The 26,595-nt window shown below is 46.6% G+C and overlaps 4 protein-coding genes and 1 long non-coding RNA gene across 6 annotated transcripts; 3 read left to right on the forward strand and 2 right to left on the reverse strand.

Moving 5' to 3' along the window:
* Positions 1 to 7,275: 7,275 nt before the first annotated feature.
* Positions 7,276 to 10,196, forward strand: Ino80b (INO80 complex subunit B). Its single transcript, XM_020173033.2, has 5 exons — positions 7,276 to 7,435; positions 7,661 to 7,853; positions 8,074 to 8,192; positions 8,456 to 8,625; positions 9,575 to 10,196. Exons 1-5 carry the CDS (start codon positions 7,327 to 7,329, stop codon positions 10,103 to 10,105), a joined length of 1,122 nt encoding a protein of 373 aa, XP_020028622.1. The 5' UTR covers positions 7,276 to 7,326; the 3' UTR covers positions 10,106 to 10,196.
* Positions 10,197 to 10,758: 562 nt separating this feature from the next.
* On the forward strand, positions 10,759 to 13,087 carry Wbp1 (WW domain binding protein 1). Of its 2 annotated transcripts, XM_020173034.2 has the most exons (5): positions 10,759 to 10,895; positions 11,215 to 11,316; positions 11,843 to 11,945; positions 12,074 to 12,250; positions 12,424 to 13,087. In XM_020173034.2, the coding sequence occupies exons 1-5, from the start codon at positions 10,827 to 10,829 to the stop codon at positions 12,882 to 12,884; spliced, it is 912 nt and encodes a 303-aa protein (XP_020028623.1). In that variant the 5' UTR covers positions 10,759 to 10,826; the 3' UTR covers positions 12,885 to 13,087. The 2 variants fall into 2 exon arrangements, with proteins under 2 accessions (XP_020028623.1, XP_020028624.1); XM_020173035.2 differs by lacking the exon at positions 11,215 to 11,316 and having other exon boundaries at positions 10,760 to 10,895.
* Positions 13,088 to 13,264: 177 nt separating this feature from the next.
* Positions 13,265 to 17,042, reverse strand: Mogs (mannosyl-oligosaccharide glucosidase). Its single transcript, XM_020173032.2, has 4 exons — positions 16,548 to 17,042; positions 16,143 to 16,369; positions 15,448 to 15,644; positions 13,265 to 15,213 (listed from the first exon to the last, which is right to left on the reverse strand). Exons 1-4 carry the CDS (start codon positions 16,897 to 16,899, stop codon positions 13,470 to 13,472), a joined length of 2,520 nt encoding a protein of 839 aa, XP_020028621.2. The 5' UTR covers positions 16,900 to 17,042; the 3' UTR covers positions 13,265 to 13,469.
* A 3,054-nt stretch (positions 17,043 to 20,096) lies between these two features.
* Mrpl53 (mitochondrial ribosomal protein L53) lies at positions 20,097 to 22,205 on the reverse strand. The gene is made up of 3 exons (XM_020173016.2): positions 22,056 to 22,205; positions 21,865 to 21,977; positions 20,097 to 21,762 (listed from the first exon to the last, which is right to left on the reverse strand). Exons 1-3 carry the CDS (start codon positions 22,145 to 22,147, stop codon positions 21,629 to 21,631), a joined length of 339 nt encoding a protein of 112 aa, XP_020028605.1. The 5' UTR covers positions 22,148 to 22,205; the 3' UTR covers positions 20,097 to 21,628.
* Positions 22,206 to 22,230: 25 nt separating this feature from the next.
* On the forward strand, positions 22,231 to 26,320 carry LOC109692423 (uncharacterized). Its single transcript, XR_002212944.2, has 3 exons — positions 22,231 to 22,385; positions 22,503 to 22,645; positions 24,724 to 26,320. It is a non-coding gene; the product is annotated as an uncharacterized lncRNA (long non-coding RNA).
* The last annotated feature ends 275 nt before the right edge of the window (positions 26,321 to 26,595 follow it).

Raw genomic sequence — 26,595 nt, forward strand, 5'->3', positions numbered from 1 at the left:
ACTAAAAAGAGAACATCTGCAGTTTGCAGCTTCTACAAATCTGGGATTCACTGTGAATCACTTGGGATAATTCACCATCCCAAAGCAATCCTTGTAGCCAAAGGTTGGCTAAACTTGAACCAGTCACCACAGCTAAGGGAGTTTTGGATGCTAGTTATCCAGCCCTGAGTCACTTATGCCCTCCTGGAGATCAACTGGGACCCAGAGAGCTGAGGGAGAGAGAAGAAGGGAGGGAGAGGTTTCCCCCAAAGAATGTTCCAAAAAAGGGGGAGAATGAATGATGGAAGGAAAAACAACAAACATTCTCTACACACAAAAATGAAGAAGGGATCTGGGTGCTGGTGGCTCTGGCCTGTAATCCTGGCTACTCGGGAAGCAGCAATCAGGTGGATCACATTTCAAAGCCAGCCCCAGGTAAATATCCTATCTTGAAAAAACCCAACACAAAACAGGGCTGGTGGAGTGACTCAAGTTTTAGAGCGCCTGCCTAGCAAGTGTGAGACCCTGAGTTCAAACCCTAGTACTGCCAAAAAAAAAAAAAAAAAAAAAAAAGACGGGAGATCTAGTCAGTGGGAAAGGCAGATCAAAAGATTTTGTAAAGGACATGGCATCTGAGATAAACCTCAGTGGTTATGGGTGAGGGGAGAGACAGGGAAAGCATTGTTTCTTAATTTCTCTAAGTATCAGTTGTCACTCCTCTAAACTGTAAGCTCTCTGGGGAGGGACAATCTGTCTTGTCCACTGTTTTATCCCCAGTGCTCAATAAACATTGGTTGAAATAAATAAACAAAAAAGAAGTGGGTAGGCCTGGAATAGGGCTCAAGTGGCAGAGGACCTGCTTTGCAAACCTACCCCAACCCCCCAAAAACAAGCAAGCAGACTTGAAAATGCTTGACTAAAATGAGCCATCTTGTTGGACTAAAATAAAATAGTTCATTCCAATGTTTGTTTTTAAGCACAGAGTCCATTATTCCAAGTGAGAATTCTTAGCTGGATATGTGAAATTGATTTGAATCAGAGTGCTGTGATGGAGGCAGTGATGGAGCCGCACACTGTATCCTCCCAACTCGCCCTCAGTCCTCTGCCCTTCTGAAAACACAGGCTCTGTGGAAGGGTTGGAAAATCTTGGTCTGAGATGCAGGCAAGTGATGAAAGATGTTTCAAAGGAGAGTAAGTTCAAGTCCAGCCTGAGATTTTGTATGCATTGTGGTTGAAAGTGTGGAAAGGAGTGATAGTTATCTTTTAGAGATGATATTTGGCAGCCTTTCATGTAAAGCAGTTGGAGGGGCTGTGGCTGAGGTCAGTGAAGCCAGTCAACACTGCTGTTGGCCCACGAAGGAGGAACAAAGCCCAAAATTTCTAGGAGCTTATTTTTTAATTAAATTTTTATTTGAAAAAATGCTTGAAAACACATATGCAGTTTGGGTTTGGTTTGATGGGTCTGGAGTTTGAACTCGGGGCTTTGCACTTGCAAAGCAGGTGCTCTACCACTTGAGCCACACCTCCAGTCCATTTTGCTCTGATTATTTTGGAGAAGGGGTCTTGCAAACTTATTTGCCTGGGCTGACCTTGAACGAACCATGATCCTCCAGATCTCAGCCTCCCAAAAGTAGCTAGAATTACAGGCATGAACTGGCGCCTAGCTATGCGTGCAGTTTTTAAAACACACTTAATGGTACCACTTTAAAAACAATATAAAGTTCAAAAATGAATAAAAGTATGTCTTCCTCACTACCAATTCCATTTTCCAAATTGAGACAATTTGGTGTAGCAGCATGTTCAAGCCTCACAACAGCTTATACGAGATGATAGCTGAATCTTCGGAATTGTGCATGTCAGTTGTTAAACACTGTTTTAAATGCATTTTTTTGCAGTACTGGAATTTGAACTCGGGGCCTTGTGTTTGCTAAAAAAGAGCTCTATGACTTCAGCTATGCTTTATATTAAGTGACAAAGCCAGATATTGGTGGCTTATACCTGTAATCCTAGCTACTTGGGAGGCTGAGGAGAATCATGGTTTGAGGTCAGGCCAGACAAACAGTTTGCATGACATATAACCAGAGCAAAATGGACTGGAGGTGTGGCTCAAGTGGCAGAGCACCTATGTGAAGATCTAGTCCCCAACCCCACAAATTAAATGACATAAAATTATTACCATATAAGTTATATTAAAGCATGTATTTTTAGTTTAATACTGAAATTACTAGAAAGTCACCACTTCCTGATTATTTTCCTTTATTTTATTATCTCTTGAGGTTATTTACATCTATAGCATCTGTATGGTAGGACTACTACATGTCGGCATGCTAGTGTACGTCTCTTCCCAACTCTGTTCAGTGGCGTCACATTTGAAATTGGTCATGTGGGAGTATTTACACAACAGAAATAGGTAGACAGAGATCAGGAGGATGATGATTTGAAGCTAGCTTGGAAAAATAGTTTACAAAACCTTATCTCAAAAATACCCAACACCAAAAAGGGCTGGCAGAGTGGCTCAAGTGGTAGAGTGCCTGTCTACCAACACAAGTCCCTGAGTTCAAACCCTAGTATTGCCAAATAATAGAAACATTAATAAAGAAAGAAATAGGTAGACATTACAAATCATGCTTAGGGAGCTTTTGTTAAACATTTACCAGCACGTCACTGGTTAGTAAACAAGTCTTACCAATTTTTTTCACTTTGTTTATTTCTATATCTGTATCTTCTTGACTATAAAGCAGGTATTTGGGGAAGGAGTTGAGGGTCATGCAGGATTCAAATTGTCTTCCTATTTCTGCACAATATCTCACAGGAGAATATTGGTAGGATGAGTTTTAGCCCTTTATGGGACCTGAGAAATTTTATCTTTCCTCCAGGGGTAGGCACTTGACCTAAGCCAAACAACTGGAATGCTCCCAAATGGACTTTGAATCTTGGCATACACACAAGACCCAGGGAGAGTTCATGATACGCTAACTGTGCCAGCAATCCCTGAGGAGTGGGTGGTGGTGGCAGCAGGAAATCCTCACTAGCAAGTTCCTGTGGCATGAATCCAGTATGGCCTTGCTACAACCTCAGCTATATGTTCCTGCTACCTGGCCTGACTTGGTTCTCACTCGTTATCTGGGAAGAGTACAAGATGAGCTCAGAACATTTTGTAGTGTTGGAAAGTTTTTTTTAAGTGCTAAAAATGATCAAGATATGTCAAAAGGACAAGGAGGCCAGCCAGGAATGCCCACGGACCAAATCTCAACAAATTTAAAGATCAAAGGAGGCTCATGCCATGAAGACTGGAAGATAATGCTTTGAGGCCAACCCGAGAAAAAATTCACAAGACCTAATCTCAACCAATAAAAATTGGGCATGGTGACACATCATATCATCCCAGCTACTCAGGAAGCATAACTAGGATTGCAGCCTCAGCTGCCCTGGTCATAAAGCGAGACCCTATCTCAAAAATAACTAAAGCTAAAAGAGCTGAGGGCATGGCTCAAGCGGGGTTTAAACTCAGTATTGCCAAAAATAAAAAAAGAATAAACACATAATGATAGAATGAATTACAGCAAATGGTTGAAGTAGGAATCCATACTTATATAAATATATATGCAAATAACACAAGAAAGCTATTCATTACAATAGAATGCCAACTAATGCATATAAATGCAGCAATAAAAAACAGGTCACCATGTGACAATAATTACAGTACAGTTAATTCATATCTTATTCATCAATATACTAAGCCTGGTAAGTGGAGGTTCAATGGAGAACAGGATATTAGTGTAGTTTCAGAGTATTTCCTCATAAAATACTTATCATTTACAAAGGCAAAAATGATGACATACAGTGGAAGAAGCTGACAGACACTAACTGGACCAGGTGATGAAGGTTAACATGATCAGTGGTGGGATGAGCAGACATCATGTATCTCCTGATGTGATACACTAATAACACCCCATAATTTTTGTGCGTGTGATAATCCTACTAAGAATTTATAGGTCTTGATGCAAGGAAACACCAGACAATCCCAGGTTGAAGGACATTCTACAGAATCAAAGCCCACACTCTAAAAGTATTAAGGTTATCAAAGACAAGAGTGAGGAAATGTTCTGTTTTGAAACAGACTAAAGACACTTGATAAATAAATGTTAATACATGATACTAGATTTGGATCATAGACTAGACAGGATAACGAGAGGTTGCACATTTAGTGAAATTTGAATGGTGCCTGTGGATTGGATGGTAGTTTTTTGTTAGGTTAATTTCCTGATTGTAGAGCTGTAGGAAATTTACAGAACATTGTACTTGTTTGGGGAAATACACCTGGAAATATTTAGGGGTAAAATGGTATCACATCTGCAATTTGCTCTCAAATTGATCAGAAAAAGAATAATTATAATGAATATGAGTACAGTTAAATGTTAAAAATTGCAGAATCTGGTCTAAGAAGATAAGAGTTCTTTGCAATTTTTCTGTAAATTTGAAAATATTTCAAAATAAATTTTTAAAAACAAGAACAAGAACTTTTTCAGAAGGAAGAGTTCCTTTCAACCTATAAACATGTTCAAATCTCCCACACTAGGCAAAGCAAAACTAAAATCAAAATAATGAAGCCATTTGCTGCTTCCTCCCTGCTGGGCATCAGGATGTAGCGGAAACACCACCAGACATACACCAGGAAGCCTCTGTTTGAGGCTAGCTCTTACACTCCCTAACTGTGTGGCTTTGGCAAAGCATTTCAACTCTCTGAGCCTCAGTTTCCTTATTTATAAGATGGGAACAATAGTACCTCCCTTGCAGAACTGCCAGGAAGGTCAAAGAAGAGAAGGATATGAATGTAGGCTATAAACTAATGTGTTCTACCAATACTGACTACAAGTGATCTTTCACTTAAACTCCTGAGGATACAGAGGTAGTTTTCAGAGGTTTGTTTGTTTGTTGGTGGTGCTGTGGTTTGAACTCAGGGTCTCATGATTGTTTGCCAGATAAGCAGGCACTCTTTCCTTGAGCCACCCTGCCTTTTTTGTGTTGGGTATTTTTGAGATAGAGTCTCTTTTTTTGCCTGGGCTGTCCTCGAACCTGGCTCCTCCTGATATCTGCCTCTTCAGTAGCTAGGATTACAAGCGTGAGCCACCAACACTAGTTGATTTCAGAGCTTTCCAAAATGCATCATCTCCTTGGAGCTTGGCCTGGCCTCTGTAAGACTATACACAGCAGTTCACAGCCTCCAGGAGTCTCTCTTGACCTCCTTTTCTCAGTCTTGCCTGGCCCTTTCCACCTTGCCCAGAACAGGTGTTTGCTGAGTTTTCTTTTTCTTTTTTTTTCCCTCCTTTTGCTCTTAGTCTACTTGCTGTATTTGGAGTGTCTCATCTCCCCTCTTCCTTTGGGGACCTCCATTATTATGTTGATGACATTTCCACTCAAACGTTTGGCTTTCACTTCTCTCAGCTAGTCTATCGCACCAGCTGGGTGTTTCTCAAGCACTTTAAATTCACCTTAGGGAAAACTAATGATTTTCTTATAGTTGTTTCTCTTCCTTATTGAAAATACCATCTTCTCTCTAAATACTTGGATTAGAAACCTACGAGTCATTTATTATTATTATTATTCTTTGCTAAAGACATCTTTTATGTGCCCAATATTACCTTAGGTACTGTTCAGTCTTGATTTGTTTTATTCATTGAGTGAGCTCTATGATGTAGATCCTACTTCATGGAATAATCTTACAAAGCTGGAAATCTGAGGTTCAGAGAGTGTAAATAACTTTGAGCCCAAGGTTGCATAGCTAATAAATGGTGGAACTGGGATTTGATGATAGGCTTGCCTGACTCCAAAGTCCATTCTGTCTGAATCTTGATCACTATACTACATTGACTCTTACTGAATTCCCATACATAACTGTTCATTGATTCTTAGTAATATTTATCATTGAAATGTGTCTTGAATAAGTTCTTTTCTTCCTTTAAAGAAAAGACACTCATATATATTTAAGTATATGTATAGAGGTGTTTTTTTCTTAATTACAAATGTGATATACACTAGGTGTAAGAAAGGTTATTACTGACCTAGATAGTGAAAGTTCCTCAACTCCACCTTCTAAAGATAACACAGTAACAGTACAGTATACATTCCTGTTTTCTGTGTATATACTCACATATTATGCTTTTAAAATGCAATCATATCATCTTGAAAGTCACTTGTCTTATTTATCAACATACAGATCTACTTTGTTTTTTTTTAATTAGGTAAAACATACATATGTTTAAAAGAGCAAAATATGCCAATATTCTATACAAAATTCAAGTAGCATAAAAGGATACATTATGAAAAATGTTTCCTTCCACTGTTTCCCAACCGCCAATCAGAAATTGCTCTCACCAATTTCTTGGGCGAAAATAAGGCCTTCTGGACCACATTTCTTTTGAAAGCACCATAATTTTCCACTGTAGGGATATACGAAATTAATTTTGATGTTCCATCTGAAGAACACCTATATTGTTTGCAATGTTACTACTCACTGAAATCTAAATTTTGTGTCAATGGAATGCAAAACAGGTCCTGTTAAGGGGAGGGTATTAGCTGGGAGGGGGAGGGTGGATATGGTAAAGGAGGATGAATATGGTTGATGTATTTTATATGTTTGTATGAAAATAGAATATTGAAACCTGTTGAAATCATTTAAGTAGGGGGGAGGGGGATGAGGGAGAATAAAGGTGGGGGATTAACCTAACTAAGGTACAATGTAAGCATATGTGGAAATGTTACAATGAAATCCCCTGTACAACTATACAACTAATATGTGCTAATAAAATGTTTAAAAATAAATTCTGTGCCCACATTATTTCTCACTCATTCAACCTTTCTTAGTAACATAGTGTTTGAAATTGTATAGATGCACCATAATTCACCTATTCATTTCACAACTGATGAGAATTTAGGTTTAAATACCATTTACCCTGCTCTAAGGGCACTGGCGCTGTTACGCATTTCTGCCATTTGCTGGCAATACAGGTTATGTACTCCTCCACCGAAATGTGACCTTCTCTAGAACAGAGGCAGTGTTCATATTCACCTGTGAATCCTCTTAACCTAGCCCTTGCACTCGGTCCGGAGTATACGTTTACCCGGCTTGAGTGTAATAATTGGCTCGCCCGCCTTGAGTTCTGGAATCCAGCGTGGGAGGCAGAGAGGAGAGTCAAGTCCCATTTGGATGGAACCTTTGTTGGAGGAATCATTGTTTCTCAGGGAGGGTTTTGACTGTAAAGCGTGCCCCGCACAGGCATGGTTACGACGTACCGGAAGTAGCCGGTTCTTTTGTCGGAGTCAGTACTTCCGCGGGGCGGAAAAGGCATGTGTGCTTGTGTCCGGACTATTTCCAGTCCTCTTTCCTTGCAAGACCCCATGAGTAAGCTGTGGCGGCGCGGGAGCACCTCTGGGGCAATGGAGGCCCCTGAGCCGGGTAAGTGCGGATCGATCAAACTTAGGCCTTCTGAAAAAGTAGCCCCTTTCGCTCCTTGAAGCTTTCAGGGCACTTCGCCACAGGTGGGAAGGAGAAAGGCGGTACTGTTGTTATGGTAACCGTTAGTAAGGTGGGCAGAGTGGGGCTTCTCAGGGCTATTGGGTTGTTCAGGGATTCCCCTGCCACTGTTAGGTGGAACTTCGTTGACCGGCTCTTCTTCCGCAGGGGAAGCGCTGGAGTTGAGTCTGGCTGGTGCCCACGGCCACGGAGTGCACAAGAAAAAGCACAAAAAGCACAAGAAAAAACACAAGAAGAAACACCATCAGGAAGAGGAAGCTGGGCCCACACAGTCGGCATCTGCCAAGCCCCAGCTAAAACTCAAAATCAAGCTGGGCGGGCAGGTCCTGGGCACCAAGAGGTGAGGCCAAGCGGCTTGGGGTTTTACTTAGGTAACTTTAGTAGCAGACGAAGATAGATGTTAGAAGCTGGCTGGGCTTTCTAGAAGACAGTGTATGGACACTGCCTTCATGGTCCCCAAATCAAGGCAGCAAGAACCCAAGAGAGGTAGGGAAGGCTGTATGTAGCTATTGAGCAGGAGGAGATACATTCTTACTTTACAGAGTGATGCTTTTCTGCAGTGTTCCTACCTTCACTGTGATCCCTGAAGGGCCTCGCTCACCCTCTCCCCTGATGGTTGTGGATAATGAAGAGGAACCAATGGAAGGAGTACCCCTGGAGCAATACCGAGCCTGGCTGGGTGAGAAGCATCTGGAGGTGGGGAAGCTGGGTTTCTTGTTACACCTGCCTAAGGGAAGGGGGTTGGTTCTAAGGTGGGTAGAATTTTGAACGTCCCGGTAAACTTGGCCAAATTAGGCATCCCCCATCTGAACAATTATTCTTTTTTTTTTTTTTTTTTGGCGGTACTGGAGTTGAACTCAGGGCCTCACGCTGACACTCTACCACTTGAGCCACTCCACCAGCCCACAATTCTACTTTTATCTCTCCCACTTTACTTCCCAGATGAAGACAGTAATCTGTCCCCGTCCCCACTTCGGGACCTGTCAGGGAGTCTAGGGGGTCAGGAGGAAGAGGAGGAACAGAGGTGGCTGGATGCCCTGGAAAAGGGGGAGCTGGATGACAATGGAGATCTCAAGAAGGAGATCAATGAACGGCTGCTCACTGCTCGACAGGTAAGTTGGTTAATTCCTCATTCATTCACCAAATATATATTAAGAACTTGCCATGTCCCAAGCACTTTGCTACACAGTGGGGTTACCAATGGGAGAGAAAAAAATAGTTTCTGTTCTTATGGAGCTGGTATTCTAAGATATGTTTGGGGAATGGTGGTAAATACTTTTTTTTTTTTTTTTTAAAGGGGCACAGTTTATGACAAGAAAATAGAGTAATGAAATAGGTAACAGGAAAAAGACATTAGGTAGGATAGTCAAAGAGTGCCTCTTTGAAGAAATAACATTCTTCAAATGCCAGAAGGCCAAGTGCAACGCCAGCAGGCCCAAAGGCCCTAATGGAACATGCCAAGAAGGGTAAAGAAGAAAAAAATGTGGCTAAGCCATTGATGGGTTGTATGCATAGAAGTAACATGTTTGATTTGCATTTCAATAGATTTCTTTGACTTCTACATGGAGAATGAGTATTAGTGGAGGTTAGGGACAGGAGACCAGCTGGGAAGCTGTTGAAGTATCTTGCTGAGGGATGGTGGTGGATGGAACCAAAATGAAAATAGTGGAAATAGGGTGAGTGCTATATTTTGGAAGTAGTTATTTGTTGGGAGGGGGTTGGAGCAAAAAAGGAATCAAGAGTAATTCTGAGTTTTTTGGCTTGAGCAGTTGTCCAATTGATGTTATTTATTGAGACTTAAAAAAAACTAAAACCCAACAAAAACCTGCCGAAAAGTGGTAGAGTTTTGGTACACAGGACAAAGCAGATAACATAACTGATGTTTCCCTTGAGAGTCAAGGACCTAAGCTGATTGTCAGACGTGGGAGGACCCCAGAAAAGGTCCCCATTAATCCCCCTTCTGCCAAGACTTGACGTTTCTCAGGACCCTATCTTCCATGTCCCATTTTCTCCCTCCCGAGACCTGGTGGACCACGACACCGTCCCTTCTCTCGCCCCCAGCGAGCTCTGCTCCAGAAGGCTCGGAGTCAGCCTTCCCCAATGCTTCCGCTGCCCGTGGCTGGGAGTTGCCCGGCCCCTGCCCTCACCGAGGAGATGCTGCTGAAGCGCGAGGAGCGGGCGCGGAAGCGGAGGCTGCAGGCGGCGCGGCGGGCGGAGGAGCACAAGAACCAGACTATCGAGCGCCTCACCAAGACTGCAGCGCCCAGCGGGCGGGGAGGCCGGGGCGCTGCGCGGGGCGAGCGGCGGGGAGGGAGGGCCACGACCCCGGCCCCCATGGTGCGCTACAGCAGTGGGGCCCAGGGATCCACCCTTTCCTTCCCACCTGGCGTTCCTACCCCGGTGGCGGTGTCTCAGCGGCCAGCCCCATCAAGCCCTCCTCGGCGCTGCTCGGTCCCCGGCTGCCCCCACCCGCGCCGCTACGCCTGCTCCCGCACTGGCCAAGCACTCTGCAGCCTTCAGTGCTACCGCATCAACCTGCAGATGCGGCTGGGGGGACCCGAGGGCCCTGGATCCCCACTTTTAGCTACTTAAAGCCGTTACCAAACCTAGACTCTGCACCCTCTCCCCCGCCCAGTTTTCACTGTTTTCCCCATCCTATTAAATTTCATCCGGTGCCTCAGTTTGTACAGAATTGGGGGAAGAGGGATATTGGTAGACCAGTCTTCTGTAAACACATCTTGCCCTGCCTGCGGCTTGGAAACGACCAAAAGAAGCCCAGCTGGCTGCGCCTGAACTCGGGTACACGTTCAGAACCTCGCCTCTTCCAGATGATTACCTGCCTCGCTCGGGCTTTTGGCGTCATCCGGAAAATATGGCTCAAGCCAATCATTGAGAACTTTGCTCTTCTGGACGGTCACTCATTGGCTGATAAGTCAAACCTGTTCTGTTGTCCATATTGGCTACTACCGCTGTCAGTCAAGGTCTGGGTAGAACCTACCCCAACTCTTTGTCTCTGCAAGCTCTTGTTGTCTGGGAGAGCTATGGAGGCGCTGCTGTGGATTGGTCTCAGGGAGAAACCTCTGGTCTGCTCTTATTGGCTCACCTGCCGATGGATGACGATGATTGGTTGGACGGGGCAGCCTAGGTTCTAGTTGGCGGAGCTCTCCCCGGATGGAAGCTCCGGCCACGGAGTGATGGTGGCTGCAGCGAAAATGGGCCAGGCAGGGACCATGGCGGTGGCGGCAGAGGTGGCAGGGGCGGGGCAGCTGGTGGTAGAGGAAGCTATGGTCTTCAGGGGGCTGTAGGTGGAGGCATGGCTCGGGCCAGCAGCGGGAACGGCAGCGAGGAGGCCTGGGGAGCACTTCGGGCACCGCAACAGCAGGTATCCCATCAGCTCCAAAAGCCTATCACGACAACCATTTATTCCTCTTTCCTGTCCCTTCCTGTTGGGGGGAGGGGGAGGAACTCACAGAGCCAAAGGTACTGTGAAGTTCCTAAACATGTCCCTTCCACTCTGTCTAAACTTTGTAATGTAGACGCAATTGACTTTACCTGCAGCCTTATAGATATTATCCCATGGCTGCAGTGGAAGCTTGCAGTGGCTCTTCAGTGACCAGAGGCTTAGTGAGGCCCCAGGGAGGATCTCTCTGTCTTACAACAGTTATTTGTGATGTTTTTCTATGTACCTATTGTCACAACAGAGTCCGGCAGCGTCTTCTCTTGAGGGAGCAATTTGGAGAAGAGCTGGAACCCAGACTCGCGCCCTGGATGCCATCCTTTATCATCCACAGCAATCCCATCTGGTTGGGAGCACTGCTCTGGGTCTCACATTGCCCCTCCTTTACCCTAGGGAGCCTGAGACCCAGGGGTGGAAAGATCCAGCTTGGGGTTGGGGATGGGGTGGCAGACTATGGGGGATGATGAAAGCATTTTAGATTTGGAAGTGGCTTTAAATCCCTCCCCATTGTCTGAGACTTTGAAGTAGCTCAGACCATTTTTTTGGCTTCTGCCAAAACACTCCCTTAAGAAAAAGCACCCTAGAGGGCCAGGCTTAAGTGAGAGATTCCTTGGATATGCAGAGCTGAAAACTCCCTCTTTGTATGTCCACTTTGTGTTTGTTTTCTAGACTGATTTCTTACTATTCCAAGTCCTCTTCCATATTGACTGCCCTAAATATATTTGAATACCCCTCTCAGCATCCCTCATTCTTGCCATCTTTCCAAGCTGACCTTGGCTCACAGGGTAGGATTGTGTATGTGCATGCAGGAGTGGGGGTGGACAGTGTCTTGGGCTATAATTTGTTGGTTCTAAGTGCCTCCTTGCCCCCAGCTTCGAGAGCTGTGCCCAGGAGTGAACAACCAGCCCTACCTCTGTGAGAGTGGTCACTGCTGTGGGGAGACTGGCTGCTGCACTTACTACTATGAGCTCTGGTGTGAGTCTCCAAAAAAGATAATTCTCAGCTCCCTCTGCCCACCCTCCCTTGGACCTCAGAATTCCAGCCTTGAAGGACCCTTTTCTGCATGAGAAGTATCTGAGACACACCCTCCTTGCCTCTTGTAGGGTTTTGGCTGCTCTGGACTGTCCTCATCCTCTTTAGCTGCTGTTGCGCCTTCCGCCACCGACGAGCTAAACTCAGGCTGCAACAACAGCAGCGACAGCGTGAGATCAACTTGTTGGCCTACCATGGGGCATGCCACGGGGCTGGCCCTGTTCCTACCAGTTCACTACTTGACCTTCGTGAGTGACTTGAGATTCTGGGCTCATTACCAGTAGCCCTTCCCAAACCAGGACCCCGAATCATCCCACATTCCCTTTTGCAGACATTTCAAAGTACCCTTTTCCCTAGTAGGAGAAATCACTCTTCCTTCCCTGGTTGCCTTCAACCACCCATGCTGTTCTCTCCTCTGCAGGCCTCCTCAGCGCCTTCAAACCTCCAGCCTATGAGGATGTGGTTCATCGCCCAGGCACACCACCACCTCCTTATACTATGGCCCCAGGGCACCCCTTGACTGCTTCCATTGAATGCACCTGCTGCTCCTCTGCATCCAACTGCCCTGCCCACTGCGAGGGGACAATTGTGGAAGATCTTTCTTCCCACCAGAGTGCCCCCCCTCATCAGGAGGGTGAGCCTGGGGAAGGAGTGAACCCTGATCACACTCCCCCCTCCTGCCGCTATCGTCGCCTGACTGGTGACTCAGGTATAGAGCTTTGCCCTTGTCCTGACTCCAGTGAAGGTGAGTCAGTCAAGGAAATGAGGGTTAGTGCCACCCCACCAGATCTGGGGGAACAGTCTCCTTGTATACTGTCTCCAGATCCCATGCTCCAGGTCTCTCCTGTGGGGCTGGCTTCCAGTGAAAGGGACATCCCATAAGTAGTCTTGGGAGGGTGGGTGGTTACATGTCCACTAGAAACAGCCCTGGTCCCAGTTCCTTAAGTCCTCCTTGGCCCCTCTTAGAATCTGCCTGAAAGGGCTGGAGTCCTGAAGAGAGGGGCAGTACTGGGGGACTGTGCTAGCTTTACCCACCTCCAACACATACACAGGAGCCTTTGATCTCATTAAAGAGATTTGAACCAGCTGCTTGTGGATTTGGGTGGACTAGAACTCAACTCACTACATTACATTTACCCTGACTGGGTTTAAAGGGAATAGGTAATGGCCATTTATCTCCTCCGAAGATGGCAGGTAGCCTTGAAGCCTGGACTGAGTTAACACCTCTTGGTGAGCAAAACTGACAAAAGCAATGAGTCTGGTTATGTTTTTTTCCAATTTATTTAGAAAAATAGACTCTTGAGTTCACCTTCATCCCAGGACTCTGTGGGATGACAGTAGGGACACCTGAGATGAGCTGAGGAAGGTTTGAATTACTGGTATCTGAGGGACTCGGGGCAAAAGCCAGAGACCTTGTCTCCAGATTAAGAATGGCATGAATGGCCTGGCTTTCCTTTCATCTCCATTTCAGTAGTCTTCAGCCATGACCAGTAAGACAAGGCTGGTCCAGCCATGGAAAGGACGGCAGCCCATGCCTCGCCCATCCCTGTCACTGTATTGTTCCCACAGGAACCCTGTGGCCTGGTACTGACGCCACACATTGCCCACCACATTGGCACGTAGCTCCCTGTAGAGCTTAGCAGCCTGAGCCTGGTGGGGACCCTCCAAATGCCCATAGTGGTGGAGTGCTCCTAAGGCCAGGTAGTTGACATTGAGCCACACAGCACCCCGCCAGTAGGGAGGATCATGCTCAGAATTTCGCTGGCTGTAAAAGGAGCTAGAGGCTGCAAGAGAACGCAAACCGAAGGGGCTCCAGAGATGGCGGCTGTCAGACAGAACATCCAGCAGGGGCCCAAGGCGGGATGATTTGGGCTCTAGCAGCCGCAGCAGCAAGGGAAACAGAGTGACATAGCCCAAGGCATCCACGTACTGCAAGCGAGGTAGGGGCCATCCCACCACCCGAACCAGCCCCTGAGGAGGCCTAGGCTTCAGCTGTACTGCTCTCGTGTGGTTCCCAAAGTCTGCAAAGACCCCTAGCTCTGGAGCCCAGTGCAACTCATCCAAGCTCTCCTGTGCCCCCAGTGAGGCAACCAGTGGGCCCAGCTCAGCAGCTGCCTCAGACTCCCCCAGCCTCTCTGCAAGCTGTGATAGCACACGGGCACCCAATGCCACCCAGCACCGCAGGTCCAGGTGCCGTTCTGTTGCTGAAGGGTGCGAAGCCCGGGGGTAGTCATCCAGCCCTGAGGGCAGTGTCTTGGGGTTCAGTAGCGTAGGCAAGGCTGGGTCCCGGCCCCGCCAGCGGTAAGATAGTGGCACTGGCCCAGCCTGGCTCTTATGGAGCCAGGAGAACCAGGCATGCAGGCGGGGAAAGGCTCTGTGGAGGAAAGCCAAGTCAGCAGGGTCACCACCTTCTAGCATGTGGTCTACTGGCAAGAGCAGGGTTGGGGGGTTGGCATGGGCTGCCCGTTGCACTAGGAATTCTGGGGGCACCCGGGCTCGGGCCTCATCCCCCAGTATCTGCTCCCGCCCAATCCAGCCATCAGCATTGAGTAGTCCAAGCCAGTGGCCTAGGACCTCCCGGGTGAGATGTGGATCCCACCGCTGGACCACTAGTTGGTGAAAGCCCTCATCCCAAAGGAAGCCTCGTGGGAAGAATGACCGGGAGGGCACCCCTGAAAAAAGAGGGAGGGGTGGAAAGAGGGCTGGGTCCACCTTTTGCTCAGATCCTTCCCCTCCCACATCAGGCAATACCAGACTTTGTCCATAAAAATAGCCAATCCCACCAAGGAGGCCACTGAGGGCAACCTGACCCAAAGCCTGCTCCCCAGGGCTCAGGCCCTTCTCTTTAAGCCGGAAGATCTTCTCAAAGCGCTCTCGAAAGTTGTCAATGTGGCTTTCCAGGGCCTGGGTCAGTAGGCTGCCTGCCAGCTGCCCCAGAGCTTGGTTTCCTCCTGTGTGGGCACTGCCAGATTCAAACACGAATTCCATGGAAAAGGGGACTTTCAGTGTCACCTGCTGTATCAAGAATTGTCCTTGTCCCTGCCCTTGCCCACTTGGGTCTTTCTCTTCCCACTTCAGAGATCCAGGCAAGCCGAGGTATCGTTCAGGAGAGGTCCCAGGGGGCCGATGCTGAAACCAGCTATTTAGACGGCTCTTCACCAACTCTGTCAGCAGGGGCAGTCCCGGGTTGGAGGACCAAAAGACATTGTAGCTTGAAGGCAAGAACAAATAGAAAATATTTTTCAGGATGAGGGGATGGGGATTATAAAGAGAAATTTGAGATGACCAGGAGTCAGGATGAAAGGCCTTGGCAGTGCAAGGAATGTGGGGGTCCTGATGAGATGAAATAACTGGTGGAAAGAAGGCAGTGTGGAGGAAATGAAAATGAGGCTAAGTCAGTATCCATACCATGCTTCCCACTACCCCACACTGTTCGCCCACTTACCTGCCATACTTGGGTGCAATGTCCCCTGGACTGGTTGGTGGTAAAAGTGTAAAGCGGAAGTCACCAAGTTCACTGGTGTGCCCACTGATGAATTTTAACTGACCCTTGGCTCCAACCTCTGGTAGTAGGACCTCCTGGCCATCTGTCACCACATAGAAGAACAGGGAGACCAAAGGAAAGGCAGAGGTAGCCGAGGCCTGGGTGATGAAAGAGAATATAAAACAACAATACTAGATTGGCATTCTCTTGAGAATCAGTCTTAGTGAGGGAAGGGGATCCCAGGCAAGAGTAAGGTGGTAACCAAGATATATCTGGCAGCGCTAAGTAAGAGTCACTAAGGGTAAGTGGATACACCAGTGGGATGAGTTAAAGGGCCTTACACAAGATTCTCTGGGAAATGTTAAGTACTTTTGTGCTATGTCCTACACTAAGAACTACACAGATAAAACGTCATTTAACTCTTAAAATTTTGTGAGTTAGGTGCTACTACTATCTCTGCTTTACAGACAGGGAAATCAAGACTTAGGGGTGGTACACAGAGATGGACATAGAAACAAGTGTTTAAGGCAGAACTCAGGCTAGGTAGCCAGACTCATTGACCCTGCTGTCAACCCCCATTTTGTACTGTATTTGCTGGCAGCAAGGGAAGGATTGAGGGAGTCTGGGCTGAGGAAAGGAAATCCTGAGGCCCTGACCTGAGGTTCTACAGTCACTCTCCAGCTCCAGTCCCCTCCGTGCTGACCCCCAGGCCTCTTGACGAACTCAGTGGTGAGCCTTAAGGCCCCATCCTGGATGTGTTGCCGCCCGAAGGAGAGGCCGTCGTGGAACTCCCAGCCATAGGGACCCACGCCGTCCCCCTGTTCACACGTGTGCCTGAGCTTAGGGGTCCCTGGGGTGGCGCCCTGCTGCGCCCACATCAGTCCTGGGGGTAGAATGGCCAGGTAAGTCAGAGCTCTGTCCCTCTGGGTCTCCGAGAACTTTAGGGTCATCCCTCTTTATAACACTCCTGATCCATGCCTCCCCACCCTTGCTGTGGCGGGAAACTGGGGCCCCCTGATTAAGAGTCCGCCTTCCTGACTGACCGCCCGGGGCCCGGTTACCGGTAAGGAGGGGCTTCGGGCTGCGAGTCTTCATGCCGAAGTACACGTGAGGGCGATAGGTGCCCCAGAAGAGGTCCGGGGCCACCGCGGGGCTGGAGGAATCAGGGGACAGCGCTGGGGGTGCGGAGTGCAACGTAATTGCTCGCCGTGCACGGTGCCACGCCAGCATCCAACGTCCGGACACGCCCAGAGCCAGAACCAGGACCACGACGGCCATCGCCGCTCCCCCAGCTGTGCCGCGGGGTCCGTCAACCCGGCCGTCCCGTCGTCCGGGGCCGCCCCGAGCAGTCCTCTCGACTGTCCGTGCTCCTTCTGCCTGCACTGCACGGCGCCGCCGCTCGCCCCGAGCCATCCTGGCACCGATCGGTGTCTCGGGAACCCAGAGAGAAGGCAGCCGAGCCCGGAGACTGCCTTGCTTCTCCGGCTCGCGGCCCGCGCCTCAGCTACCACCTGTCCACAGCACCCTAGGGTCCACGCCTCCGGTCCCACTTCCGCCTCAATCCGGAAGTCCCGCCCCGCCACGTCAGATCAAGTGCAGGAGCACGGAAGTACACTATGACTCGCCAGTGTCGGGTTAGTGTCAGATCTGCACCTACAGGCCTTGCTCACAGGCTAGTAGAGAAAAATAATCTTATTTTGAGCTTCTTAAAAAAAAAATTGCTATAATGTCTGTTGGTCTTTTTTTGTCAGTGTATATAATACAAATGTGTTTCATGCATATAATATACTTTGATCGAATTCACTGCCTCTATTATTCCTTATCCTTCTTCCCTTCCCCCTTCCTCCATTTAAAACAAAATTTAAACAGGTTTCATTACTCTATTTTCACACATTTGTATGAAGTACTTTGATCATATTCAATTTTACCTTAGTTCCAACTGAGTGTCAGAAAATCATGGCCTAGGAAGTACAAGTGCTTGGCTCAGGCCACAGAGCTGGGAAGTGGCTAGCTTCCAACCCACACAGGATTCTTCTCTTACGGAAAGAGTGGACCCATAAAGGAGCCTGGGGTCTGGAGAAGACACTCTGCCTGTGACTTCAAGTCAACTCATATCTCCAGTCAGCCCACTTTTTTTTTTTTTTTTTTGTGGTGGTGAGGATCAAACCCTGCGACTTGGAAATGCTAGCCCAAGTTACACACCACTGAGTTACATCCACTGTCCTTAGTTTTTTGCGACAGGGTTTCTATGTATCACACCTGAACTCAAGGCTCAGTCCTGGTTTTTTGTTGTTTTTAGTTTTGTTTTCTTTTGTAGTGCTAGAGATGGAACCCAGGGTCCTGCACATGCTAGGCAAGTGCTCTACTACTGAACTATGTCTCCAGACCTGGTTCACATCTCTATTTATTACATAGTTGAGTTTTACTTATTCCTTTTGTATCCTAATACTAGTTCCAGAACTTGCATGTGCAAGACAGATGCTAAATATTCATTAATTTCAATATTTATTGTACACTTGAATCACTATGCAAGGTTCTGGGGCCACAGAGAAAACAGCACCAATTTCAAGTTCACTCTGTAGAACTCAATCCATGTTGAACCATCATCATTTTACAGATGAGGAGAGTGGTTAAAACTGGTCCAAAGCCTGGTGTGGTGGCCCATGTCTGTATTGCCAACACTGGAGAGGTCAAGGCAAGGAGGATCTTGACTTTGAGGCCAACTCCAAAGTTAGTCTCAAAAACAGCCAGGCGCTGGTGGTTCATGCTTGTAATCCTACACAGGAGGCAGAGCTCAGGAGGATTAGTTTGAAACCAGTCCCTGGCAAATAGTCCATGAAACCACATCTGGAAAATACCTAATACAAAAAAGGGTTGGAGGAGTGACTCAAGTGGTAGAGCGCCCACCTAGCAAGCGTGCAGCTTGAGTTCAAACTCCAGCACTGCCAAAAACAAAAACAAAAAGGGCTGTGTGCATGGTTAGGTGCTACAGCCCTTGCTGCAAGTGCAAGTCCCTCAATTCAATCCCCAATAACACACACGACTAGCTCAAGGTAAAAAGACAGTTAATCATAGAGCTGGGGAACCAAATCCAGATTTGTATGTTTTCCACTTTGGCAACAGGTTTTGTTTATTTATTCATTTATTCATATGTGCATACATTGTTTGGGCCATCTCTCCCCCTGCCCCCACCCTCTCCCCACCCCCCTCACTTATAGGCACAACCTGTTCTGCCCTCTTCTCCAATTTTGTTGAAGACATAAGCAATAATAAGAAAGACATACCATTTTTGCTAGTTTGAGATAAGGATAGCTATACAGAGAGACTCCTAGCACTGCTTCCATGCACATGTGTATTGAAACCTGCATTGGTTTATCTCTACCAGACCTCCTCACTACTTCCTGGTCACCTTCCCATAGCAGCCTCTGTCAGTTTAAGGTTAGTGTATTAGCTCCTCTACAGTAGGCACATCAAACACTTTCAAGTTTTGGGTTTCCTACCTTTCCCTATTCCTCATGTGTTCTCCCCTTAGCATGTGACCCATGTCCAATAATATTACTGCATTTGTTTTAGGTCCAAAATCTACATATGAGGGAGAACATATGATTTTTGGCCTTCTGAGCCTGGCTAACTTCGCTTAAGATGATGTTCTCCAGTTCCATCCATTTACTTGCGAATGCCAAGATTTCATTCTTCTTCATGGTTGAGTAAAATTCCATTGTGTATAAATACCACATTTTCTTAATCCATTTGTCAATAGTGGGGCATCTTGGCTGTTTCCATAACTTGGCTATTGTGAATAGTGTTCCAATAAGCATGGGTGTGCAGGTGCCTATGGAATAACCTGAGTCGCATTCCTTTGAGTATATCCCTCAAAATAGGAATGCTGGATCATATGGCAGATCTATGTTTAGTTTTTTAAGACTCCATATTGTTTTCCACAGTGGTTGTACTAGCTTACATTCCCACCAACAGTGTATGAGGGTTCCTTTTTCCCCACATCCTTGCCAACATTTGTTGTTAGTGGTGGTTTTGATGGATAGCTATTCTAACAGGGGTGAGGTAGAATCTTAATGTGGTTTTGGTTTCCTTTATGGCCAGAGATGGTGAGCATTTTTTCATGTATTTTTTGGCCATGTATTTTGAAAAAGTTCTGTTTAGTTTAGTTGCCCACTTCTTTATTGGTTTATTGATTTTGGGGGAACTTAGTTTGAGCTCTCTGAATATTCTGGTTATCAGTCCTTTGTCTGATGTATAGCTAGCAAATATTTTCTCCCACTCTGTGGGTGGTCTCTTCAGTTTAGAGACCATTTCTTTCGTTGTAGCAACCAGTTCTTAGATAACAGCACTTACTACATTTCCAGCAATGTTATAGGCATCTTACAGATGTTAACTCATTTAATCCTCTCAGACCTGACATAAGCAGTCATCCCTCGGTATCTTCTGAAGATCGATCTGGACCCCTGAAAGTCCCTTATATAAAGGACCTCCTGCTCAAAACCTTTACATAAAATGCTACAGTATTTTTATCATCTCTAGATCACTTATACCTAATACATTGTAAATGTTATGCAAATAGTTGTATTGTTTAGGGAATAATGACAAGAGAAAAGTCTGTGAGTATTTAATACTTGTGCAATTTTTTTTTCTTGAATATGTTCAATCCAAGGTTAGTTAAATCCTACTCTATAAAAGCCATAGATACAGAGGGCTGCCTGTACTACTACTCGTTTGACAAATGAGGAAGCAGCCACTCATAAAGACAGCTACTTAAAGGCAAAACTGATTTCAAACCCAGGCAGTCTGGCTCTGTTAAACTATATTGCCTCCAGGTAGTTTTCTTTCTTTAAAGGGTGAGAGACAGTCCTTTTAACACCTTTTTAGGCAGAGAAAAGGTATAGAATGTTGTAGAAGGGTCACAGGAAATATATTTGGCAAAGAACATAGCAGTCAATATCTAAGAGATCTTTGCCCCTCAGCTGAGCATTGAGGTCCTCTATGACAGCAGCTTCAGCTACTTTTTTCCTATAACTCACAAAAAATACACTGTAAGCCAGTGCCTGCAAACACACTCATTACAATTATACACTTTAAAAAATTAAGGTTTCCTAAAAGAATGCTTCCCATTCCATGTGACAAGTACTTGGATACTTTTTATTCTATTTTCCTTTTCTTCAAAAAAAAAAAAAAAAAAAAAAGGTTGCTCTAATCCCCTAAATTGATCTCATGATCAATGGATATTAACCCAGTATGAAAAACTATTTCAGGCATCGTTTTCTGAAACCGGAACTGGTGGAAGAAAAGCAGTCATATGATTTGGGAGGATAAAATCAAGCAGCAGCAAAAAAATGATTAGGAAAAGGAGACCAAAGCAGGAGAATGAAGAGAAATGGAGCGATCATTTCAGGAGCTTTTAAAAAAAGAATTTCTGAATGTGACTGGACTTGCAGAGGAAGAGAGGACAAAAGGAACAATAACACTAGGTTTACACGCACAGGTGGCTGAGCAGATGACGTGTCTTTGGAAGGAATGGGAAAGTCAGTGGGGGAGAGGTGAGTGTATGTAAGATTATCAGTTCTATTTTAGACAAAGCATGTTGGTGGTATTTGGAAAAAATTGGTAATTAGCACAGAAGGTGGGGTTAGAACCAAACAGAAATGCAGGGTTTAAACTCCACAGTGAGTAGTTCAAGAGGATGGAATGTCCTAGGAAGGATTAAAAAAAGAAAAAGAGAGTAGTTGGCCATTAAGGTTAAGAAAAAGATCCGAGAGAGAGAGAGAGAGAGAGAGAGAGAGAGAGAGAGAGAGAGAGAGAGAGAGAGAGAGAGAGAGGGAGGTTCCACAAAGTGAGTTAAGAGTGGAGGGAGACACAAGGAGAGAAAACAGCACTACTTTTCTAAGTAAGATTAAAAAGTACCTTGAGTGTCGGAAGAAGCGAAATGCAAAAGAGTTAAGCGGCGAAGGATGGTAAAAAGGAGAACACAATTCAAGTTCCTCTAGATCCCTCCCCAGCCCGTCCTGGCTTGCCCCAGAAGCACTGTGGTGGCAGGGTTCTTCCACCCCTTGTTCTATGGCCCTCCAGTGATTTGACAAGTGGCCTTTGGAGACAGGTTAAAATCTGCTTCTTGTTCTCTCCTGCGCTCTCAGAGCCCAGTACCAGCGCCTGGCGTGTCCCCGCTTGCCGCTGCGCCCCTGGCCTGGATGTGCGAGGCGAAGGCAGTGAACATTTCCTGAGCGGTGAGGTGGGAGCCACGCATAATCAGGCGATGTCCGTCTCCTGGGGAAGATTCAAACAAACGAGTCAGGCATCGGGGGTCGGCGGGTGTGGTGTAGAGAACTGCCCGCCGCCCTTCCCAACCGTCTTCTCAGGCAAGCCCACCGAACAGCACGTCCACGCAGGGCTCGGAACCGTCGTGCCTCACGTCCGCAATCACCGAGCAGTTGAGGTTGGTGGAGCGGACCTTCTCGCTGCTCACCGCCTGAAGGAAAGTCCTGCGATGGGAAAAACAGCGTGAGCACCGGGTTGAGGGTGAGAAAAGGCGCGCCCCTCCCCGTCCTGTCCTCCTGTACCTCGTAGACTCCACATTCTTCTCGAAGGGGCAGAACTGAACCCGAACTTGCTTGACCGCCCGGAGCCCGAGCCGAGCCATGGCCGCTGCCATTGCTGACCTTCGCTCCGGAAGCACTCGCGCAGCGGACCTGTTACTAGGCAGAGCTGTTTCCGGGGCGAATGACTGAATACCCCGCCTTCCACCGCCTGTGCTCTTTGCAGGTGAACTTCTGGCAGCTAGCCGCCTTGCGGGCCTTCCAGCCGCAGCCTCTGATTCCCAGCCCCAGGAGAAAAAAGGCCGGAGGGAAAGACGTGGCTCCCCCAGGGCGCGGAGGAACCCAAGCTAAGCGGTCAGTTAATGTTGGAAATAAAGTCAGTAGTGTATTTGTCACAACTTGGGGGCTCTTTCCTGCATCTCTGTGCCTGTGTGGAGCGACCGCGGTCTCACGCATCCCACCCGATTTCAGGTGGCCTGCCCTGGCTGGGTGCCCCAATCTCTCCCCTGAAGCCAGAGACAAGCCCGAGACTGTTTTCTGAGAGACAGCAAGAGCGACACGGGGAAAGAAAAGCAGGCACCGTGACAACCAGTCAACCTCGTGCATAAGCCAAGGTAGGAAAAATCGAACTGTAAGTACTGCCGTGGTGGCTGGGTATTTTCAGAGGTTAAGTATTGTGACTAAGACTTATTATCATAGACACAAAGCGAGTGCGGAGTCCCGTTTCACAGTTTCAAAGGACCAGACGAAATGAATCTGCGTGTGCCCAAGAAACCTCCTGTACAGGCGGTTTGAGTGCATAAGAGAATATAGTCACAGGGACCTACCGAAAATGAGGAATAGAAATTCTAGGCCTAGGGGGAAAGAAACAGAAAGGGGGAATTAAAGGGACTCCCCCTGACATCCTCCGGATAGTTCACTGGGGAGAATTGCTGAGATTCCGGGGAGACAGTCCCCAAATCAGGGAGAAGGGGAAAAAAAGATTAAATATTTTTGTTTTATATGGCCTAAAGATCCAGTTCGCAGACCTTTCTGTCTTTTGGCCTAAGTTTGGCTCAGATGAAGACTGGGTGTGTCAAGCTCTGGTTATCTATGTAAATGGAAGACGTCCTCCACCCAGGAGGAGAAAGATTGCATCCTTTGCTGGTTACAGGGACAGGCCCATATGTTCCCTCTTAAAGAAAAAGAAGAGGGCCCAATGACAAACCCTGAGACCCCTTATCATGTTTACCCCCTATGGAGCAGGAGGAGCAGTGGGTAACCAAAGAACCAGAAGAGACAAGAACTAAAGATTGTGAGGGAGCCAAACCAACCGTCCCTTACCCCAGTCTAAGAAAAGAACTAGAGCAATGCAGGGAAGACATTGAAAACTTCCCAATCCCTTTTAAGCAACCAATGTGTTCTCTCTGAGAGGTTCCCATGGGAACCTTGGTTTGTGACTGCTCCTCTCACAAGTACAGAGGTCAGAAATTTTGAGAGGAAACCTGAGTGTAGCAGAACAGTTGGACCAGTTCTTAGGACCCAGCTTTTATACCTGGGCTCTATGGAGGCTGTGGATAACAGACTCGCAGACGAGGCTGACAAATGAGCCTCTTTAGAGGAAGAAATAAGATGCTTTAGCTTGATCCCAAGTATTCCAAAGGTAACATCAAGATCCCAGTTTACTAAAAAGGAACAAAAGGAATTAGATAAAATAGGAGCAACTAAAGCAGGAGGTGGAAGATGGGCGTTCCTTGATGGGGGAGAAATGATAAGCAAGCCCTTAATGAGGGAGCTGATGTCCATACTGCATAGGGGATGTCATTGAAGTTCCCAAGCTATGTGTGATGTAATGCCCAGGAATTATGGGTGTGTGGTATTTATACCATTGCTAAACAGGTATGTAGAGAATGTGTGACTTGCCAAAGAATAAACAAAAGTTGTTAAGAAGACAGGTGAAACGGGAAGACCACACTGGTTAAGACCATTTCAGAGTATTCAGGTAGACTTCACAGAGATGCCTAGGGTGGTATGATAGAGATACCTACTGATGATAGTGGCTCACTTCACCAGCTGAGTGGAGGCCTTCCCTCTCTCAACTGCTGCAGCAGGGAGTGTTGTCAAAGTAGTCCTTGAGCAGACTGTATCTAGGTTTGGTCTGGTGGAAAATATTGACTCAGACAACAGGAGTCACTTTACCTCAAAGATGTTGAAGGGAATAGTGGAGAGTTTGGACATCCCCCTTCCTCTGGAGAGGTGGAAAGAATGAATCAGATCCTTAAACAAATTACCAAACTGATCCTAGAAACCAAACTGCCCTGCACCAAATGCCTCCCAATAGCTCTTAGGATTACGACAGCCCCAAGGAAAGATGTGGAACTGTTCCCTTATGAAATGTTATATGGGCTCCCATACCTGGGTAGGAATGCTGATCATTCTATTATGGAGAGCAAAGATCATTTTTTGTTTGTTTGTTTTTTGCAGTACTGGGGCTTGAACTCAGGACCTACACCTTGAGCCACTCCACCAGCCCTTTTTTTTGTGTGTGTGATAGTTTTTTTCAAGATAAGGTCTTGTGGACTAGTTGCCTGTACTGGCTTCAAACTGCGATCCACCTGATCTCTGCTTCTGAGTAGCTAGGATTACAGACGTGAGCCACTGATGCCTGAAGGAACTATATATTGACCATATCTTGTACCCTGTCATCCTTTAGGTAAAAGGACTCCTTGTCCAGACCCCTACCTCTTGAATTCACCATTCATCACTTCTAACCTGGAGACCTGGTGCTGGTCAAGACTTAGAAGGAGGACAAGGTCAACCCAGCTGGAAGGCCCCTATCAAGTGCTCTTGACCATTTATATGGCTATATGAACAGATGAAAAAGGGTGGATTCATTACACCTGAGCCAAACGACTGGTAAAGGAAAGCCAGGGAGAAGGGAAGAAGAATTGGTGGAAAGTATATAGGTCTCCCAAGGAACTTCTAAAAGTAACTCTGAGAAAAGCCCTCCTGATGGCAGGTACAAGATGGGTCCATCTCTGGGCAATGATGTGGTTACTGTGGGTAGTTATACAAGGAGTGAAAGGTGGATACCTGGTTAAATTAGTGATTAATTAGTGATTAACCAGGACTTTAGGGTCTCAAACTATCAAATTTGATGCCTGCCAGGCTTTGCCTTGTGGAAATTGAGAAAAATCAAAGGCAACTCTCAGGGGAGAATAAGTACTTTTGCTCAGAACCTATGTGGGGAGAGAATTTAGGGGGCATAGTCAGCCTTCCCTATTCCAGTTGGAGTGAAGTCTGGTGGACAACTGAATACCAGGGTTGAACTGCTTTTGCCCAAGGGGTTAATTCCAAACTGGCCCCCTTACAAGCTAAATTGCATTTATCTAAAGGCAGTCCACCAAACAATTGCCAGAATTTACAATGTAACCCCATACTTTTGACCATAGACAACTCAACCACCCTAGACCAGGAACCTAAAGTAGCACCACGGGTACGTAGATTAGGAGCAGACGTCTCAGGAAGGGACCCTCTAGGAGAACTAACCCTCCAGTTGGTCAAGAACACAACCTCACATCCATCTGGTGCCAGTACAACCGTAGATCCTGATAGGGAGTTTAATGTCCCAAATAACAATCCTAAAAGGGTAGAGATTGAGACAGCTGTTAAACAAATGGCCCATGACCTACCAGCAAATAATTTGCTATTATTAAAAACTAAATTAGACTCACTTTCCTATGAGGGGAAAATCAATAGGTTCTGGAGCAATTTCAAAAGCAAAAAATATGAAGCTGGGCACCAGTGGCTCACACCTGTAATCCTAGCTACTCAGGAGGGAGTGGCTCAAGGTGCTGGCCCTGAGTTAAAACCCCAGAACCACAAAAAATAAGAGTAAAAATAAGACCCGTAAGAGTAAAAAAGGAAAGAGGAGGGAATTGTTGGAAATAAAGTCAGTGGTTGTCAATTTTCAGGGCAAGACATTTGACCCTGAGTGGAAAACTACTGGCAGTTTGCTTGCATAGCATGCTGTGGACATGACAAAGCTCATGCACCAGAAAACCCACAAACAGGATGTTGTGACAAGGGAACTTAAACTGGGGAGGGAGAAAAAGAATATCCTCTAAGGAAATAATAAAACTTAAGGGACATCTGGGAAGACTGTACACCCCATAGTATTCAGCCAATGAGGACTTGGCAGAGGCAGACACCTGTGCACCAGGGAATAAAATGGCTTGTTGTAACTGTTTTTGGGTGTGCTTACCAACACCCCGACTTGCAAGACTTATTAAAGTCTCCCTTTCACTGTACTTTGGGTCTCTGAGTCCATTCTTTGAGTTTGGGTAGGTGAGTGGATTTTTCACAGCTAAAACTATCTGTCTGTCATTAATAGTCCTGTCACACCATGGTGAAGACATAGTGTAAAACCCACTTGTGCCAGTAGAGCACCTGCCTAGCAAGTGTGAAGCCCTGAGTTCAAACCCCAGTTGCACCCAAAAAAAAAAAAAAAAAAACCCACTTGTGCGAGAACATGTCCACCTTCTGCAGCCTTTCTCCTTCTATGTCCTATCCAGTTAATACCATC

Source organism: Castor canadensis, chromosome 12 (genome assembly GCF_047511655.1).
Source record: "Castor canadensis chromosome 12, mCasCan1.hap1v2, whole genome shotgun sequence".
Lineage (NCBI taxonomy): Eukaryota > Metazoa > Chordata > Mammalia > Rodentia > Castoridae > Castor > Castor canadensis.

What these genes read in the sequence shown, in the direction of transcription:
- Wbp1 (XM_020173034.2), top strand. Translation starts at nt 10,827, where the DNA reads ATGGCTCGGGCCAGCAGCGGGAACGGCAGCGAGGAGGCCTGGGGAGCA. An exon ending in TTACTACTATGAGCTCTGGT is followed by an intron (nt 11,946 to 12,073) that starts GTGAGTCTCCAA and finishes TGCCTCTTGTAG; the next exon opens with GGTTTTGGCTGCTCTGGACT. An exon ending in CAGTTCACTACTTGACCTTC is followed by an intron (nt 12,251 to 12,423) that starts GTGAGTGACTTG and finishes TCTCCTCTGCAG; the next exon opens with GCCTCCTCAGCGCCTTCAAA.
- Ino80b (XM_020173033.2), top strand. Translation starts at nt 7,327, where the DNA reads ATGTGTGCTTGTGTCCGGACTATTTCCAGTCCTCTTTCCTTGCAAGAC. An exon ending in CAGGTCCTGGGCACCAAGAG is followed by an intron (nt 7,854 to 8,073) that starts GTGAGGCCAAGC and finishes GCTTTTCTGCAG; the next exon opens with TGTTCCTACCTTCACTGTGA. An exon ending in GGCTGCTCACTGCTCGACAG is followed by an intron (nt 8,626 to 9,574) that starts GTAAGTTGGTTA and finishes TCTCGCCCCCAG; the next exon opens with CGAGCTCTGCTCCAGAAGGC.
- Mrpl53 (XM_020173016.2), bottom strand. Translation starts at nt 22,147, where the DNA reads ATGGCAGCGGCCATGGCTCGGCTCGGGCTCCGGGCGGTCAAGCAAGTT. An exon ending in AAGAATGTGGAGTCTACGAG is followed by an intron (nt 21,978 to 22,055) that starts GTACAGGAGGAC and finishes TTCCCATCGCAG; the next exon opens with GACTTTCCTTCAGGCGGTGA. An exon ending in CTGCGTGGACGTGCTGTTCG is followed by an intron (nt 21,763 to 21,864) that starts GTGGGCTTGCCT and finishes AATCTTCCCCAG; the next exon opens with GAGACGGACATCGCCTGATT.
- Mogs (XM_020173032.2), bottom strand. Translation starts at nt 16,899, where the DNA reads ATGGCTCGGGGCGAGCGGCGGCGCCGTGCAGTGCAGGCAGAAGGAGCA. An exon ending in CCCGAAGCCCCTCCTTACCG is followed by an intron (nt 16,370 to 16,547) that starts GTAACCGGGCCC and finishes TTCTACCCCCAG; the next exon opens with GACTGATGTGGGCGCAGCAG. An exon ending in ATTGCACCCAAGTATGGCAG is followed by an intron (nt 15,214 to 15,447) that starts GTAAGTGGGCGA and finishes CTTGCCTTCAAG; the next exon opens with CTACAATGTCTTTTGGTCCT.